General features: G+C 34.8%; 1 protein-coding gene across 5 annotated transcripts; it reads right to left on the reverse strand.

Moving 5' to 3' along the window:
* Positions 1-68: 68 nt before the first annotated feature.
* On the reverse strand, positions 69-10364 carry ARL14EPL (ARF like GTPase 14 effector protein like). 5 transcript variants are annotated; one of them, XM_074281550.1, is made up of 7 exons: positions 10181-10233; positions 9161-9201; positions 8795-8851; positions 6679-6792; positions 2970-3106; positions 2749-2820; positions 69-1066 (listed from the first exon to the last, which is right to left on the reverse strand). In XM_074281550.1, the coding sequence occupies exons 4-7, from the start codon at positions 6781-6783 to the stop codon at positions 844-846; spliced, it is 537 nt and encodes a 178-aa protein (XP_074137651.1). In that variant the 5' UTR covers positions 6784-6792; positions 8795-8851; positions 9161-9201; positions 10181-10233; the 3' UTR covers positions 69-843. The 5 variants fall into 5 exon arrangements, with proteins under 5 accessions (XP_074137651.1, XP_074137649.1, XP_074137650.1 ...); XM_074281548.1 differs by lacking the exon at positions 9161-9201 and having other exon boundaries at positions 10181-10364; XM_074281549.1 differs by lacking the exon at positions 9161-9201 and having other exon boundaries at positions 8795-8964; positions 10181-10300.
* Positions 10365-16072: the final 5708 nt, after the last annotated feature.

Consider the following 16072-nt stretch of genomic DNA (forward strand, 5'->3'; position numbering starts at 1 on the left):
CTGGTTAGATAGAAAGTAGTTCCAGAATCTCTTAGTGAAAGGGAAAAAAAAACTGTAAACAACACACATACAATGTAAGTATAATTTATTTAGTTTAAGTACTACAATTTTAATAATTTCTATCCAATCACACTAGTATTTTTCATAACCTTAACTTTACTATAATTCAGAACTTACATTAAATAGTACTATCTAAAATACAAAAGAAACTCTAAATTATTCCCACAATACCTGCAACATGGGAGAAAAAAAGTCTTACTTTTTTTAGTCAAGTACTTATATATGATGTCTTATAAGAAAGTACTTATTAACCTACTATATAGCTTAAAACACATAAAACAACATGCTTTTAAAAGTAACTCAAGTTTTCTTGTTTTTCTTTCTTGTTTTCACTTTCAATGAGCAGTTGCCAAGTAAAAACATCTGCACTCTTAGCATTAGAAATTAAACTACTTCTTAGTCTATATGAATAAAAGAAAAAATTCTGTTTATGGAAAAATAGTCCAATAATATGCAAATTTTAACCTCTTAAGACAATCCAGAATTGGATCAAATTAAACTATTAAAAAATGAGAAAGAAACTAAATTATTCCATTCCATTATGCTTAAGAAAATATTACCTTGCTGGCATTTGAAACATCCTAAAATTTAGAAAATTGTAACTAAAAGAAATCTGAATTAGCACATCTAAGGAGAGGTACTTCTTTGGTTCTTCATCACAATGAAATTAATTTTTTTCATATCAAACATTTTGAAAAGACAAGATGAAAAAAGTGTTGACAATAACTACCCATTGTGTGCTTAGTTACTGTATAAAAGAGCACAAATCTTCTTATAAAGTCCTTAGTCAGGAACAAAAAATGGCAATGTGCTAATAATATCACCAGATTCAGTTACAATGTCATCATAAACCCATTTTCTATTACAGCGGCACTCTGGTCCACATTTGTTTGAGTTACACTTGGGACATGGATAGAAGCAACCTAGACAGTTCTTCTCCAAGCAGTCACATAAGTCTACATCGTTACAAATCAGCCGGCCATTCCTATCATATTTCTTCATCACTCTGTAATTAAAAAAAAAAAAATCATGACTATAGTTCACTTTATTTACAATATTTAAAGTGAGTTATCTTTAGGTAAGCTTCATTTTCAAACTTCCCTTCACACTCGGGTAGCAGCCTTGTAGTCAAGCATTAAAATATTTCTGGATACAACAGTGATAACAAAGAAAATTCAAATCAACTTGAACTATCAATGGGAAAGAGAACTAAGTACTCAAATAGTCACATACAGTAATACCTCATTTATCCGGCATTATTGACAAATTAAGTGTTCCATTTAAGGGAATTATTCAAAAAAGCTTAAATTTTTACCTTCAAATTTGAATTTTTAAAAACTTTGGATGGAAATCTTTCTAAAATCCATCATATACTTACCTATTTTCTAAAATCATAAATATTAAATTTGATTAAGCCCTTTCTTGATAGTTCAAGAATATAAAATTATCATAAAAAGATATAATATCAGTTTTTTTTTTCCCTATGATTTCTTTGGCTGTTGGGTTTCTGATGTCAAGATCATCTGACCTGCAGCCCTCATCTTTTAAAATTTCTTTTAATATGTTGTGGTCTGAGAAATCAGAAAGCCAATGCGTCAGAATTGTATATGAGCATTGCATTTTCGTACAGAGTACAGAGTATGAGAGTTTTAGTGCATTGGATTTGTAATAATTAATGAAGTTTCTATTAGCAGAGAAAGCTTCATAAAAGTAATCCCTTATTTGAAAAAACTTCATTAATATTGTAAAGATGATGTGCCTTATGTTAGCATAACAAAAGTGCCTCTGTAAAATTTGTATTTGCTCATTCTATGTTGGTCAAAAATAGAAATGGACATTAGCAAAACTGTCTAGTTCTTCCTTTGCTTTAAATCCTCTCCTGCAAGTAGCAAGGCCTCTACCCTCCGTCAATTTACAAAAGCCTAATGCTTTCTTCATCTCTTTCCCCTTAAAAGAGAAAGATCTGACAGCATTATTTATCTTACTGACTTAATTTTATTATGAATACATTTGTCAATACTAACCATTATCAACTTAACCAGTACATTTCTTTAATTGTGAAACAATATTCTGTCCATGGTTTCAGTAAGTATATGAGGCTATTTTATGCAAATGTATAAGAAATGTGCAAGAAAGGAGATACGCAAAATCTTACTATTTAATTGGAGGGAAGGGAGGTAGAAAAGAAATCTCAGAACTCAAAACTCCACTTCCTGTAGACTTTTTTTTAGGAGATAGAAGAGATCTTAAAGGTGTCCTTTCATTTTCTAGATGAGAATACTATGATCAGAGAAATTAAATAATATGGCCAATGTCAAACAGGCAGTAAATAGCAAAGCCAGAAGATTTAAACATATATGAATATAACTCCAAATGCACTCTTCTACTTGATCTAAGCCAAAAAGACAAGAAGCAATTCTAAATTGCTTCGGAGGAAGGCTATTCCTGAGAGTAGTTAGAGGCAGAAATGCTTTTCTCTCTTCACCATCAGCTTCTTCCACACTCTAAAGCCTTTCTTGTCTTACAGAACATACACCAGGAAGCTATTTTTCCTCTAGATGCTAGATCTTTTCTATGTCATCTCTGCTAATGAAGTTTCTAATAAAAGAGTATGTAATTGTAACACAGATCCTTTAATAGAGGTATTACTGTATTACAAAGGCTCAAAAACCATTTTTTTTTACTTACTTCCTGCTTCTTGGCTGTATTCCAGATGGTTGAGGATTCCGTAAGCCTGACCTCCGGATAAATGGGGTACTACTGTAATTTTAAAAAGCTTTTTTTATAAATCACAAACCAAAAAAAAAAAAAAAAAAAAAATCCAAATAAAAGAACACACGATACAAGTCTTATGTAAAGGAAACTCATTCCACAATCTCACAGTCTTATGTGGTAAAGTATTATCTTACTTGTTCACAGAAAAATACTCATTCATCTTTGACATGTGGGCCTTCTTTTTCTGCTCTCTGGTTTCAGGATTGAAGTCTGCAACCTGAGGTCCTGGGTTTTGAAATGCTAAGGATTTTAATTGTCTCTCTATTTGTTGCTATAAAACAAATAAGACTTGTTAGTATCTACAACTGTATAGTTTCATATTGTTTCATTTTTGCTCAAACTGATTATTCATATTTCTTACCATAATGGCATGAATTATATAGATGTTTTACATTCCAAATTCTAAGAGAGTTTGAATTTCTCAAGAAGTGAATTGTCATTTTTTTTAAAATACATAAATTCTAAGGCTTCTGAATTGTATATATACATTTTTTTGAATTTTTAAAAGATCTTAATGTAGCTAAATTTACTCCCAAGACAGAAGAAAAACATCCTTAAATACAAGTCGAATGTAGATAAAGACTGCTGACCTCCACGGTACTATTTCCATGTATCTCCTTTACCCCTAGTTCAAGGCCTCACCACTCTCACCTGCGTTATTATAATAGACTGGTAATTGGTCTTCCTGCATCCAGTCTCTGCCCTTCTCCAATCCATTTTCCACACAAATAGCAAATTAACATTCCTAAAGCACAGGTGTGACCATGTCACCTCCCTGAAAAAACTTCAAAAGTTCCTACTGCCTCCAAAATCAATACAAATGTTTCCACATTTAAAGCTCTTCACAATCACATTACATTATTTTATTTTATACATTTATTTATACATTCTTTTTCATCATTCATTCATTCTACTTCTAGCCAAACTTATCCTACTTTATCATAGGATATTAGATTTAAAGCTAATGCCCAACACCCTCATATTACAGATGAGGAACTGAGGCACAGAGAGGTGAAGTGACCAGCACTAAGTAAGTTCTTGAAGATTTGAAACCAGGTCTTCCTGACAAGAAGTTCAGTACACCGTGCTGCCTGTACCTGGTCTTTCATCTTCTATCTTCATGTTTCTTTTTTTGTTTTGTTTTGTTTTTGCATAAGCTGTCTGTTCCTTGAGCCTCCTCACTTTTGCCTCTTAGAATCAATACCCTGGCTTCCTTCAGAGCTTACCTCAAGTACACTTAATACAGACATTTTTCTTGATCCTCTCATTGGCTAGTGGCTCCCCACAAATAATTTTGCATATGGTTTGTATTTAATTTTCTATGTTCATGTTGTTTCCCCCTCACTGTAAGCTCCTGGAGGACAAGGACTAGTTTGTTTTGTCTCTATGTCCCCAGAATCTAAAATAGGGCCTGGTCCATAGCAGACACTTCATGTTTGTTGAAAGAATGAAATATGAATCCAGGGCTCAACTTCAATGTCAATATCAGATATCTTTAACTGGTAGTAGAGCAGTATAGGTTTCCAAATATAAACCAGGTGTTTGTACTGATGTCCCTGTGGGACAGGGAAAAGGTTCAAAATGTAACTGAATTCTTGGAATTGCAGTGATAGACATGGGAGAGAGGGGTCAGATCATCATGAGTTGGAACCAAGGGCAGACTTTCCCACTTAAATTATTTACTCTCCTTACTGCAGGAAAAACTCCATGTATGGCAAAAAGTACACCCTAGCCAATCTACAATAGCATCATTTTCTCACAAGGTAGAAAGAGAAGTTTCTCTGTGACAACTCCCAGAATTCATAGCCAGGTTTTAAAATTCTCACTAGCCTCCTGGTAAAAACAGTTCAAATACACAGTTGAATAATTAGCAAGTGTCTAAGCACTTATTAAACATTATATAAATTGTAAGTTTGTATATTGGGCAGATTTTACAGTAGAGAATCCAAAATCTATTACCCCAATATCAATCTTAAAATTGTTCTAGCTATTTCCAACTAACACCATCCTTATTAAAAAAAAAAAAAAAAAAAAAAAAGAAGATTCTGAGGGTATTGATTTGAACAATGTGGATCCATAGAATACAACTGAACTAAAGGACAGAGTTAAAAAATAAAAGGATTTACTCTACACAAGATTCAAAGATTTGGTCATTTGACCAGGTAAGATTATTGGATTTTTTAGCTTTTAAATCACATATTAACAAGAAAAAATTCAAGTGTTTGTATGGTCATTTTGAATATGGAAACAATGCTATTTTGAGAAATATCAAGAAAGACTATCAAAGTAACATAAAATTTAGTTTGATCTTTCTGCAACAGAAGGGAAACTATCAGGTATATTCATTAGATATAATAAAATAGGAATAAAATCAGACAAGCCATCAAAACATGCTCTAATTGTTATGATCATAAATCAGACTAAAACTAATTAGGATTATTTTTCTCTGGCTTTGAAAAAAATTATCTCTATTTGTAAAGTCTAAATCTGGTCTACTTGGAGATATGGCCACTAAAGTCATAAACATTATTTTTATAATTATATCAGTAAAAACATATGAGTTTATTAAGTTAAAAAACATGAATATACCAATATTTTAGAAAGTATGATTTTATTACACTGGACTAGAAATTAAAAGACTTTTTTTCAGTTCCAATCAAAAGAATTATAACTGAAAGCAATCTTAGAATTTATCTAGTCCATCTCTATTAAAAGATATTATTTAAAGTGTTTTGTTTCTATGCCTCAGTATTCTTAAATATAACATTCCTCCTTAAAAGGAATTGAAACTATCATAGAGACTTAATTAGTATAGAGGACTGATGCAATTCAGTTTCCTGATTTTGTGAATACAAAAGCCATTACACAAGTTAGTGCATCCTTTCTAAGGCTTCTGATCACACCATCATAGCAAATAACAAGGCAAGGAAACTGTGCCTAACTGAATCAATGTTGCATCCTTAATGAACATCCTATCCATGCTCCTGCTAAGTAAACTTCCTTTGTGTTAAGGAAAATTTTAAGGAGTTTGGGATTGCAATGAAAAGAGATGCAGGTAGTCCACTTTTTTCCTCCTTAAAATTTTCCTTAAGGAAAAATATCCTGAGTCAGTCCTGAGTCAGATCTGGACTAGAATATCTAGTTTTTCTCTAATCCAAAGTAAGGTTGAATCAGTGAACAACATTTCTAGATTATGTACCATTTAGGGTCACTATTCAAGAAAGTCCTAATTTGCTAAAAAAAAAAAATAACATTCCAAAAGATTGTTTTCAAGTCAACTTTTTAGAACTGAAACCCCATTTTCCCATAGAAATAATGTCACAAGGTAGGGTTAGATTCTCAAATCAAGTCACAAAAAGCTCATGAAACCCATATTGTACCTAACTTTGAAACCCCACACATAATGCTTTGTAATACATAACAATGTTTCTTTGAGAAAATACACTCAGAATTTCGTCTGGGACATCAAGAACCTCTCTCTTCCCACAAGGCAGCTATGGTAAAGCTACCACTACCTCCTGGGAAGTGAGAATAGAGATCTGCCAAGCTCCAAGATACTGGAGTACTTCTGTAATCTGAGGCAGGGACTCCTAGGGGTAGAGAAGAAAAAAACTTAGATTAGAAGTAGTAGTAGGATCTGCTGCAGTCATGTGGACAGGGAAAGATGCAAAGAAGGCAATCTCTAGCATCCTACAGCTGCCAGAACAATGTCGGATTGCCATTTCATTAGCACAATGCCTGGCACATAGTAGATGTTTAAAATCTTAATAATATATTAAAAATCAAGAGAAATCTCTATTTAGGGTTACATGAAATACATGAAAGGAAATTCTTATTTCATACCAGTTGCTTCTGTCCAATTTGACATTCTCTCTCAGGAAAACTTGAGTCTGCATGTTCTTGAGTGGAACTGTTTTTTTCTTTATCAAGTTCAGATGGTTCACTCATTTCTAATCACTAAAAAAATTCACAAATGTGACATTATAACACTATGAAATTAATATAGTTCATTTTTCTTTTTTAATTACTAAAAGTTTGAAAAAGGGTAGGTGGTACTCATACCTTAAGCTTCTACAATCTGGCTTCCACCCATACCACTCTGACCCTCCTTTCTAAAATATTTCTTGTGACTACCAGAAACAGAAGTGTCTTCAGTCTCCTTTACTTATTCTACTTCATCTCATCTGCTAAATATGCTCTTACATTTGCCCTTGAACTCAGTCTCATGGCTTTAACTTTAAGGGAGTGACTTTAAATTGTGATTTCTAGCCTGAGCTCCAGTTAAAACCTCTCATTTCCTACCAGAAATTTCCATTTCTGCATTTAGCTATCAATTCAAATTTAACATGTTTAACATAAAGTTATCATCTTTCCTCCCAAAACAATTTTGCCTCCAGACTTTTTTTGTCAATACTACCATCTTCTTCCCAATTACCTTGGATCAAAACTTCTGAATGAACTGACACTTCAAACAGTTCCTTTCTTAAAGCTATCTTTTCAAATACCCGTCTTCTCTCTTCTTAATGCAACTTAACTGACCTGGAGCATTGTAAAGAGACTAACAAGACTACAAATGCCATCCCTAAGTTTAATAATTCATATAGTGACAAAGTCATACAAAACCTACAGTATGATGGAAAAAAGAGAATATTCCTCAGAATTCTGGTTACATTTCTCAACAATTTGCACTATTTAATTGTTAATACCAAAGAACTGTAGGGAAAGAAGATATCTTTGAACACATATATACTAACAATCCAACCAAAAAAGAAAAGTTACTATGATAGTTAGTTTTTATATTAATATCTAGTATTGAATGAATTACATTGCTTGAATCAACTAGATTGCATCAATTATATTTGCATAGTAACTCCAAAGAAATGCTTTGAAAGTTAAATTTTAAAGCTAGAATTTGTAAATAATGGTCCTTAAGATGGTCAAAATGTTTTATCTAAAACAGAAAAAGTTTGTAATATTCATCTGCCTCTCATCCTCTAATAATCATTAATTCTCACACTTGCTAACTGAAAAGTAGATGCCATTTTTGAAAACTGTCAAATCCCATCAATGTAATTTTGTAAAGGGGACATAGGTCATCTATATACAAACAATCACTACATCATTTAAGTCAAAACTCTAGCAGATGGTTCCCTCAGAGACCAAATTAACAGGTGTATCCACCCACAAAATTGCTAAACCAACCCCCCCCAACATATATCTGTTGACATTATGAAAATGCTTATCTCTTCCTATATAAGCAATTTTAACTGGAATAAAACATTCCAGTAAATTATTTACACAGCACAAAAAGATCATCTAATCAGTAACTCTAATCAATTCAATCCAATGCTGATAATCAATAACTTTAGTTAAATCCTGTACATGGATCTCTCTACCCAAGTTTAAGTGCTCACAAAAATATCTCCTCGAAGTGTTTAAGGTTAAAAACAATAATAATAATCTTCAGTTACCAAATAGTTCTCTGTGACAGGAAGCCACAAGATAGGGAGAAAAGACAGTTCTATTAGATGCTTATCTAGAACCAAAAGTAAATCATATCACTCTTATTAATTGCTCTACTAATAAGGCTTGGGAAGTCAATTTACCTCAAATACATAAATAATGAAAAAAAATTTTCCTAAGTTGCTGCAGCGATAGTAGAGAGTTCTTTCATGCTTATTTTCTTTTACTCTATATTTATCCTGAAGACTCTTACAGAGACCCTAATTTTCTCATACTTGCAGTTACAATCTTTATCTATTTTTTTAAAAAATCAACATTCTGTGATTTATTATTATCCCAACACTATAATTTTAGGAGTAAAGATTAAAATGAGTCAATAGTAAAGAAAAATGGAAAATCAAAAATAGCACGAGCCATAATATTAGCTTCTATCTTTTTTTAAACTTCCTGCTTTCTGCTCTTAAGAGACTATAGTAGTACAGAATTATATACATACCTTTAAGTCTGATTCAAAATAATCTGTATGTAGAAGAGAAAAAGGCTGCAATATGTACTATGGAAAGAGAAAGAGAGATTGTATTCTCTTGTTTCCTTTGTTTTGCCAGGAAGCCACAATTTCTCCAGGGAAAAACTGTAAGTTCCCAAAGGTGCTCCTACAATTTAATACTAGTATAATAATGGTTTACAAGAGGAAAGAAAAAGCATATTTAAATTTTTATTTTGTCTTATTTTTTGCTATGAATCAAGTTTTCAAAATCACAGTAAAGTAGGTTAGTTCAACCACCTCTCCCACAAGACCTAGTAACAAACATTTGCATAAACAAAATTTGCCCCATTTTGCCAGCTAAAATGATTAATGTACCTCCAAAGAGTCTTCCAAATGTTTCCACGGGCAATCGTAATCTACCAAAAAAGTATCTTTTAGTCATTTTTCCCCAAAAAATTCAAGCAGGATCAGACAAAATCAAATTCTTTAGAAAATACACTAACCAAAAAATTAGTCCTAAGAAAACTGAACTAAAAAAGTTAGTTAATTCATAACATCGCATATTAAAATTAGAATGAAAAACTCTGATGTTAACAAACATTTAAAATTCTATTACATGCAAAGCAGTCTGTTAGATCCTGGTAAATAGGCACTGGCCTCAAGGAGCTTACATTCAATTTATCTTTGGTAATTATGTCTTTTTTTATCATTATTTATATGTATATTTACATGTATAAATATATCATCAGCCCCAGTCATACTCAATTATATACTCCTCAATGGGAGGCGTCATACTTTTTGCTTGAATTAGCCACCACATACTAAGGTTCATGGCAAGCACCTTAATGCTTCTTACTACATCATATATAATCGCTGCCCCGATTGGGGAAATACACTTGAGATGTCTGGGGAACTTTTTACCAAATCTCAGTCACTCTGTGCACAAGTGTGATGACTAGGTTACAGGGCTTTGGACTCCTGATGCCCACTATATATTATGTTCTTTACCAAGGCCTTCCCCTTTCAAACTGTTCATAAACAATGGATAAAATGCTTCCTTGGCTTCACATCTCAACCCCAGCTCTTTTCCCAGGCAGGGGGAATTCACTCCTCCAAGAGACCAGGGGGCCCTCTCTTTTGCCCCCTTCAGGATTGCGGGAGTCCAGTGCCTTCTTCCCCGCCCAGGAGCCACAGCCTCCATATTGGTTCCTACCCTTCCCCCTTCCTCCCCAACCCCTCCCTTTCCCCAGACTCGAAGAAAAACTCAGGAGGCAGAAAATAATAATAATAACTAAGTCTCACTGAAAATATAAAAGAACAGGGAGAGGAAAGTTGAGATCTTTTTTCAAAGGAGGCGGGGAAGAGGAGGAAAAGCATGTATACCACATCACTAACCAGAGTCCCACAGACCTAACGAGCCACATCAACTACACCCTACAGTTCAGAGAGATGCAAGGGGCTTCAGAGGGCGAGGCTTCAAGGCCAAGACGCATGCTCCCTCTGCACTCTCCCATTGGCTGCATCCGGGCGGAGATGCTCCTTGTGGTTCCACAGCATCCAACCCCATCCTTAGAGAAAAGGCAGATGGAGCGGTTACTTTTGCCTTTTTTTTTTTTTTTTTTGGTTTACGAAACTCTCAAAAAATATCCCTCCGCCAAAAGAGAGCCCAAAAGTTAAAAGAAGGGATTATGCTGTGTATTTGTTTCCTGAAATTCCTCTGCCTCAGTGGCAGAGTGAAGAGAGGTGCAGTCTGGTAGTTCGAATTTGAACTCAGTTACTAGTTATGTGGCCGTGGGTCAGCCTTTAACTTCTCTCAGCTCCAATTTCCCAATCTGTGCAATGGGTATAACCACGCCTATCTCATAGGGCTGTTGTGAAGATGCAAATTTTAAAGTCTCATACAGTGCTTTTATACTTTGAAACTGGGGGACAACTATACCAAGATTTGGAGGACAACCTGTATAAATGATAATTATTATTATTCAGTTATCACCTATTTCAAAACATAGGGGGAAAGGGAAAAACACGGAGGAGAAGCCAAAAAAGGAATCCATTTTGGATCTATCTGTGACATGCTGGGAAAACTGAATAAGCCCTAACTCCTTCAAGCTTTCCAAGAGCAAGTCTCCTCATCAGAGAAATGATGGCGTTGGACTAGCCAAATTTCAAGGTTCTCTTCCGCTTGTGGAATAATGCTACTCTGATGTTTCCCCAGGAGGACACTTTGGTCCGCTTATTAATACCAAGTGTTTTCTTATTAAATATCATTTCAAACGATTCTCTTGTACCAAAATCTTTTTGTATCAGAGACTATTTTTGGATTAGAAGGCCTCTATCAAGGACCCGAAAATATCTCTCTGCCAAATTTTATATCAAAAGTATCACTTGTATTATTATCTGTTATAATGGAATTTGACGAATACTGACTGAAATAAATGAAAATAATTTTGATTGTGGTGGAACACCGTAATCAATTTTAAAAATAAGTCAGCTTTATTTTTAATTAACTGAACTTCAATATATCTCAGACATCTGAGAATGAGGAGAGAGAAGAGAGAAGGAAAGAAGGGAAGGAGGGAGAAAAGGAAAGAGAGAGGAAGGAGGAGAAGGAGGAAGAAGGAAGGAAGAAGGAAGAGAGAAAGGGACAGAAGGAACACAATAATCCCCATCTAAAGGAGCATGGGAAGAAGAAAGGTACAGTAAAGGTGAGAAGGCTCTTCCCAAAGGAGAATAGTAAGGCACTGACAAAAGCCAAATTCTTTTTCTTTGGGAACTGCTAGATTATGAAGATGGGACGGTCTGCTTAATGGCAGGGTCACAGTTGCACAAGCAATTTCTCAGCCTATCCAGACTGACTGGCACCTGTCTTGACTCCTAAGGACACACAGGAAGTTCAGTTTGGGATGCTAAGAACAAATTATGTTGGGGGACATTGACATATTCAAGGCTTCTAGCATGCTCTAGGTCTAATGTTTCTGAAAAATATGGCAACTCAAAAATAAATAAAACCAAGTTCAGGGAACCCCTTAATAATTCTTAGCATATCTAAGGCAACAAACAAGCCACATAATTTCTGGATTAAATGATAACCAGTTTTAAGAGCACCAAGTCTACCACCTCTAGAGATTTCACATTCAAAATAGATTCAGGGGGTACAATTCATCCTATATGTATGTAACTTCCAACTCTGATCTGGTTCTTTTCATTTCTCTTGGATTAGTAGATAGGAGACCTGAGTTCAAGTCTCACTTCTGACACATACTAGGGATCCTAGGCAAGTTTAGGGACTTTGTGTCCCTAAAAGCTCTCTAAAACTATAGAGCACTGGTCCTCAAACTACAGCCGCCACCAGATGCAGCCCGCCGGGTTATGGCAAAATCAGACCGGAAGTGACATTCAACCTAAACTCAAGTTAGCAATGCACACTTCCGGCACTGGGCTGAGGTTCATAGCTTTTGTTTTTACTATAGTCCGGCCCTCCCACAATCTGAGGGACAGTGAACTGGCCCCCTGTTTAAAAAGTTTGAGGACCACTGCTATAGAGAAAGAGCTGGTTTGCACTGGCACAAGAAGCTTTTTATAAGGAAATCATATCTTTCTATCTTGGGATTGATTCTATTCTATATCACTGCTTAATGTTTTATATTGCTACCTAAATCAAGAAGTCCAAAACTTTATGAATTCAGAAGTTCATTTTTCCTCTCTGAGTTAAATTTAAAAGTTCACTTTGCCTATAAATCGGGCAAATAAGTAGTAGCATGGATAAAGTGCCGGGCTTGAATATTTTCATTCAACTGTGGCATAATAATTGTATTACCTTAAATAAATCACTTACTCTGATGCCTCAGCTTCCTCATTTATAAAATGAGGTAGAAAAGGAAATGGCAAACCATTTCAAAACTTTTGTCAAAAAAAAAAACAAAAAAAAAACCCAACAGGGCCATAGTCAGATATGACTGAAAGTGACCGAACCACAAATCTCTTATAAATCACTTTAATTAAAAGAAAACCCATTATTCCTACACTATTAACTGACCTTGAATAATTAGAAGAAATTTGTTGTCTATATAATGCTAGTTATTCTTGCAGGTGCAGTAAATCAATCAGAAAGTTGAAAGAAGAGGTTGTTGCCAGCTCAGCATTCCTGATTTCCAACTAATTATACTTTTTCCCTATCTGTAATACTGCTTTCTAGTTTTTAGATGTTGCTCCTTTAGCCTATTAAAATGATGTGCCAGTTTTTGTTCAAGGGTTTTAGCTTGCTAATTCACAATTTTCTAAAAAATTTATCATGTTTGGAGTTTTGTGCCTCAGTTTATGTTAATTTCAATCACAACACTTATAAAATCATAGATCTGGTAAAAAAAAAAAATTGCTCCTTGAAGAATTCATCAACTTATATGTTTTCTCAGCAATACAGTAAAGTGGGAAATGATCAGGAACTTTATAAGTAACAAGCCCAGATTTTTATTTTGGTTTTCCCACTAACCAGGTACGTGATCAGGGACAAGTCACTTTATTGAACTTCAATTCCCTTGTGTGAAAATGATTTCTTCTAGTTCTAAAATTCTGTTAATTCCCAAATCTAGATCTCTAGCTATGACTACTTACTTGCTTTTCAATATCTTCACTGGGATGTTCACTGTTGCCTCAAAATTCAAAAAGTCCCCTGGAGAGAAATTTAGAATTATGCCCAAAGGGCTATCAAACTGTGTAAACTCTTTGATCCAGCAGTGTTTCTACGGGGCTTGTACCTCAAAGACATCATAAAGGAGGAAAAGGAACCCACACCTACAAAAATGTTAGGGGCAGCCCTTTTGTAGTGGCAAGAAACTAGAAACTGAATGGATGTCCATCAGATGGAGAATGGCTGAATAAGTTGTGGTATATGAATGTTATGGAATATTATTGTTCTATAAGAAACAATCAGCAGGATGATTTCAGAGAGATCTGGAGAGACTTACGTGAACTGAAGTGATAGAACATTGCAAACAGCAGCAGCAAGATTATATGAAAATCAATTCTAATGGATGTGGCTTTTTTTTTTTTTTAACAGTGAGATGATTGAGACCAGTTCCAATGATCTTGTGATGAAGAAAGCCATCTACACCCAGAGAGAGGACTGTGAGAGCTGAGTGTGGATTTTTTGTTATTTGCTTGCATTTTGTTTTCTTTCTCATTTTTTCCTTTTTGATTTGATTTTTCTTGTGCAGCACAATAATTGTATAAATATATATACATATATTGGATTTAACATGTATATATTTAACATGTTTAACATATATTGCATTACTTGTCATCTAGGAGAGTGGGAAGAAGAGGGGGGAAATTTGGAACACAAGGTTTTGCAAGGATCAGTGTTGAAAAATTATCCATGCATATGTTTTGAAAAAAAAAACTTTAATAAAAAAATTCCCAAACCAAATTCATCTTCAACAAATTATTCCATTTTTGAGAAACCAAAAGAATCATATTACTAGAAACTTTGAAGTTAGCTCAATCTCTCCTTCATCTCCTCTCCTAGTTCTTTCTCCCAGATTTTATTGCTTCCTTTAAAAAGTCACTTAGATTCATCCTCTCTAAATTTTTTGGGTCACTATCATATTCAAAACCTTTTTCATCACAAGCCTAGATTACTACAACATCATCAGGTACTAAAGTAACTTCCTACATTGTTTTGCTCTCTCAATCCATGTTGCAAACTACAACCACAAGTCAAGACATACCCTCCATTTCTGAAAAGGACAAATGACATTTAGGGGTATGTCTTGACTTGTGAATGAATTTATAGTTAAATGAGGAACTGTTGCACAAAGTCATCAGCCTCGATCTCTTCCTGATTTTAAAGTTCCCTGGCAAGGCAAAAGTCAAAATGACTGATTATGACCTAGGATGATATCTGACCGAACTCTGAATGCACCACAGTGCTTGCTCGCAACAAATGCTTCTCATTCCCCCTTTTCACATGGTTAGGATAGACATTCCACTAACTTACTGCTAGATTTGCAAGATACTGCTTGTTATTTCCTTCAACCTTGTTTACCTTGTCTACCAAGATAATTTTACCAGGGTGCTACAGCTTTTTAAAGCCACAAGTAAGAGTTGGGCGAAGGTGGATACCAAAGGTGGATGTTCAAGCCTTGAAAAGGGCTTAGCAATCCTTCATACCAGAGGTCTTAATCCTCCCTGACCATCCTAATTTTCCTTAAAAACACACTTAAGTAGGAATAGAGAAAGCTGGAGGTTAAACTAGCATGCTGCCATAACAAGTTTGGAACTTATTTAATATTTGTTCTGTTCTTACTTTTCCTTTATAAATGATTTTGCCTGTTTCCTTCTGGAACTTTCTCCTCTACTTCATTTCACCTATTATATTATATCCACCTAATACTACTAGATCCCCATGTTATTCTGTTTCTTTTTTTTTTATTAAAACTTTTTATTTTCAAAATATATACATGGATAATTTTCTACATTCACTCTTATAAAATGTTTTCCCTTCCTTCCTCCCAGCCCCTCCCTAGACAGCAAGTAATCCAATATATGTTAAACATGTGCCTTTCTTCTATACATATTTCTACAAATATGTATTTATATGCAGCATGCTGCACAAGAAAAATCAGATCAAAAAGGAAAAAAATTATCTTTCTTTCTTAAGAAATTCAGTACCTGATGTACAGTCTTCTTCTCCATTCTAACTCCTTCCCTTATACTCAAAGATTTCACCCTATATGCTTATGATGTTTCTTCAAACACCATGACTCCTCAGTTTTTTGACTTGATTTATATGAAAATTATGCCCAGAGGCAATTATGTTCTTTAATACCATGTTTCCCCGATAATAAGACCTATCCTGAAAATAAGACACCCACATACTCTTTAATATTCCGCTAAAATAAGCCCTCCCCCGAAAATAAGCCCTATCGAACTTACTATGAAAACGGTCATCATGGTGATCCCCTGCGCTATATGCTGCGTAGCGGTACCTTCAGTAAGCAGCGCCGCCCTCCCCTCCCGGGTGAAACGCACGTCGCGCTCCGAGCTGCATCCAATCAGAGCTGCAGCAGTGAGCGCGTCATCCTCTTCTTCCCTGGTGATTTGCTTGCTGGCACTACTGAGAGCAGCGCCGCGGAGTAGAGCTGAGACAGGACCATCTAAAAACTCGGTAAGTTCAGTAAGCGATGGAGAATAAAATAAGCACTCAGGGGGCATGATGGAGGCTAAAAGGGGCATGATGGAGGCTAAAATGGGCATGATGGAGGATAAAAGGGGCATGATGGAGGCTAA

This window comes from Sminthopsis crassicaudata, chromosome 1 (assembly GCF_048593235.1).
Source record: "Sminthopsis crassicaudata isolate SCR6 chromosome 1, ASM4859323v1, whole genome shotgun sequence".
In the NCBI taxonomy this organism is placed as follows: domain Eukaryota; kingdom Metazoa; phylum Chordata; class Mammalia; order Dasyuromorphia; family Dasyuridae; genus Sminthopsis; species Sminthopsis crassicaudata.

Excerpts from the sequence above, each read along its gene's own strand:
- ARL14EPL (XM_074281548.1), bottom strand. The coding sequence starts at position 6,783 with ATGAGTGAACCATCTGAACTTGATAAAGAAAAAAACAGTTCCACTCAA. Across the intron at positions 2,821-2,969 it reads GAGTATTTTTCTGTGAACAA|TAGTACCCCATTTATCCGGA; the intron begins GTAAGATAATAC and ends TTAAAATTACAG. Across the intron at positions 1,067-2,748 it reads ATACAGCCAAGAAGCAGGAA|AGTGATGAAGAAATATGATA; the intron begins GTAAGTAAAAAA and ends TTTTAATTACAG.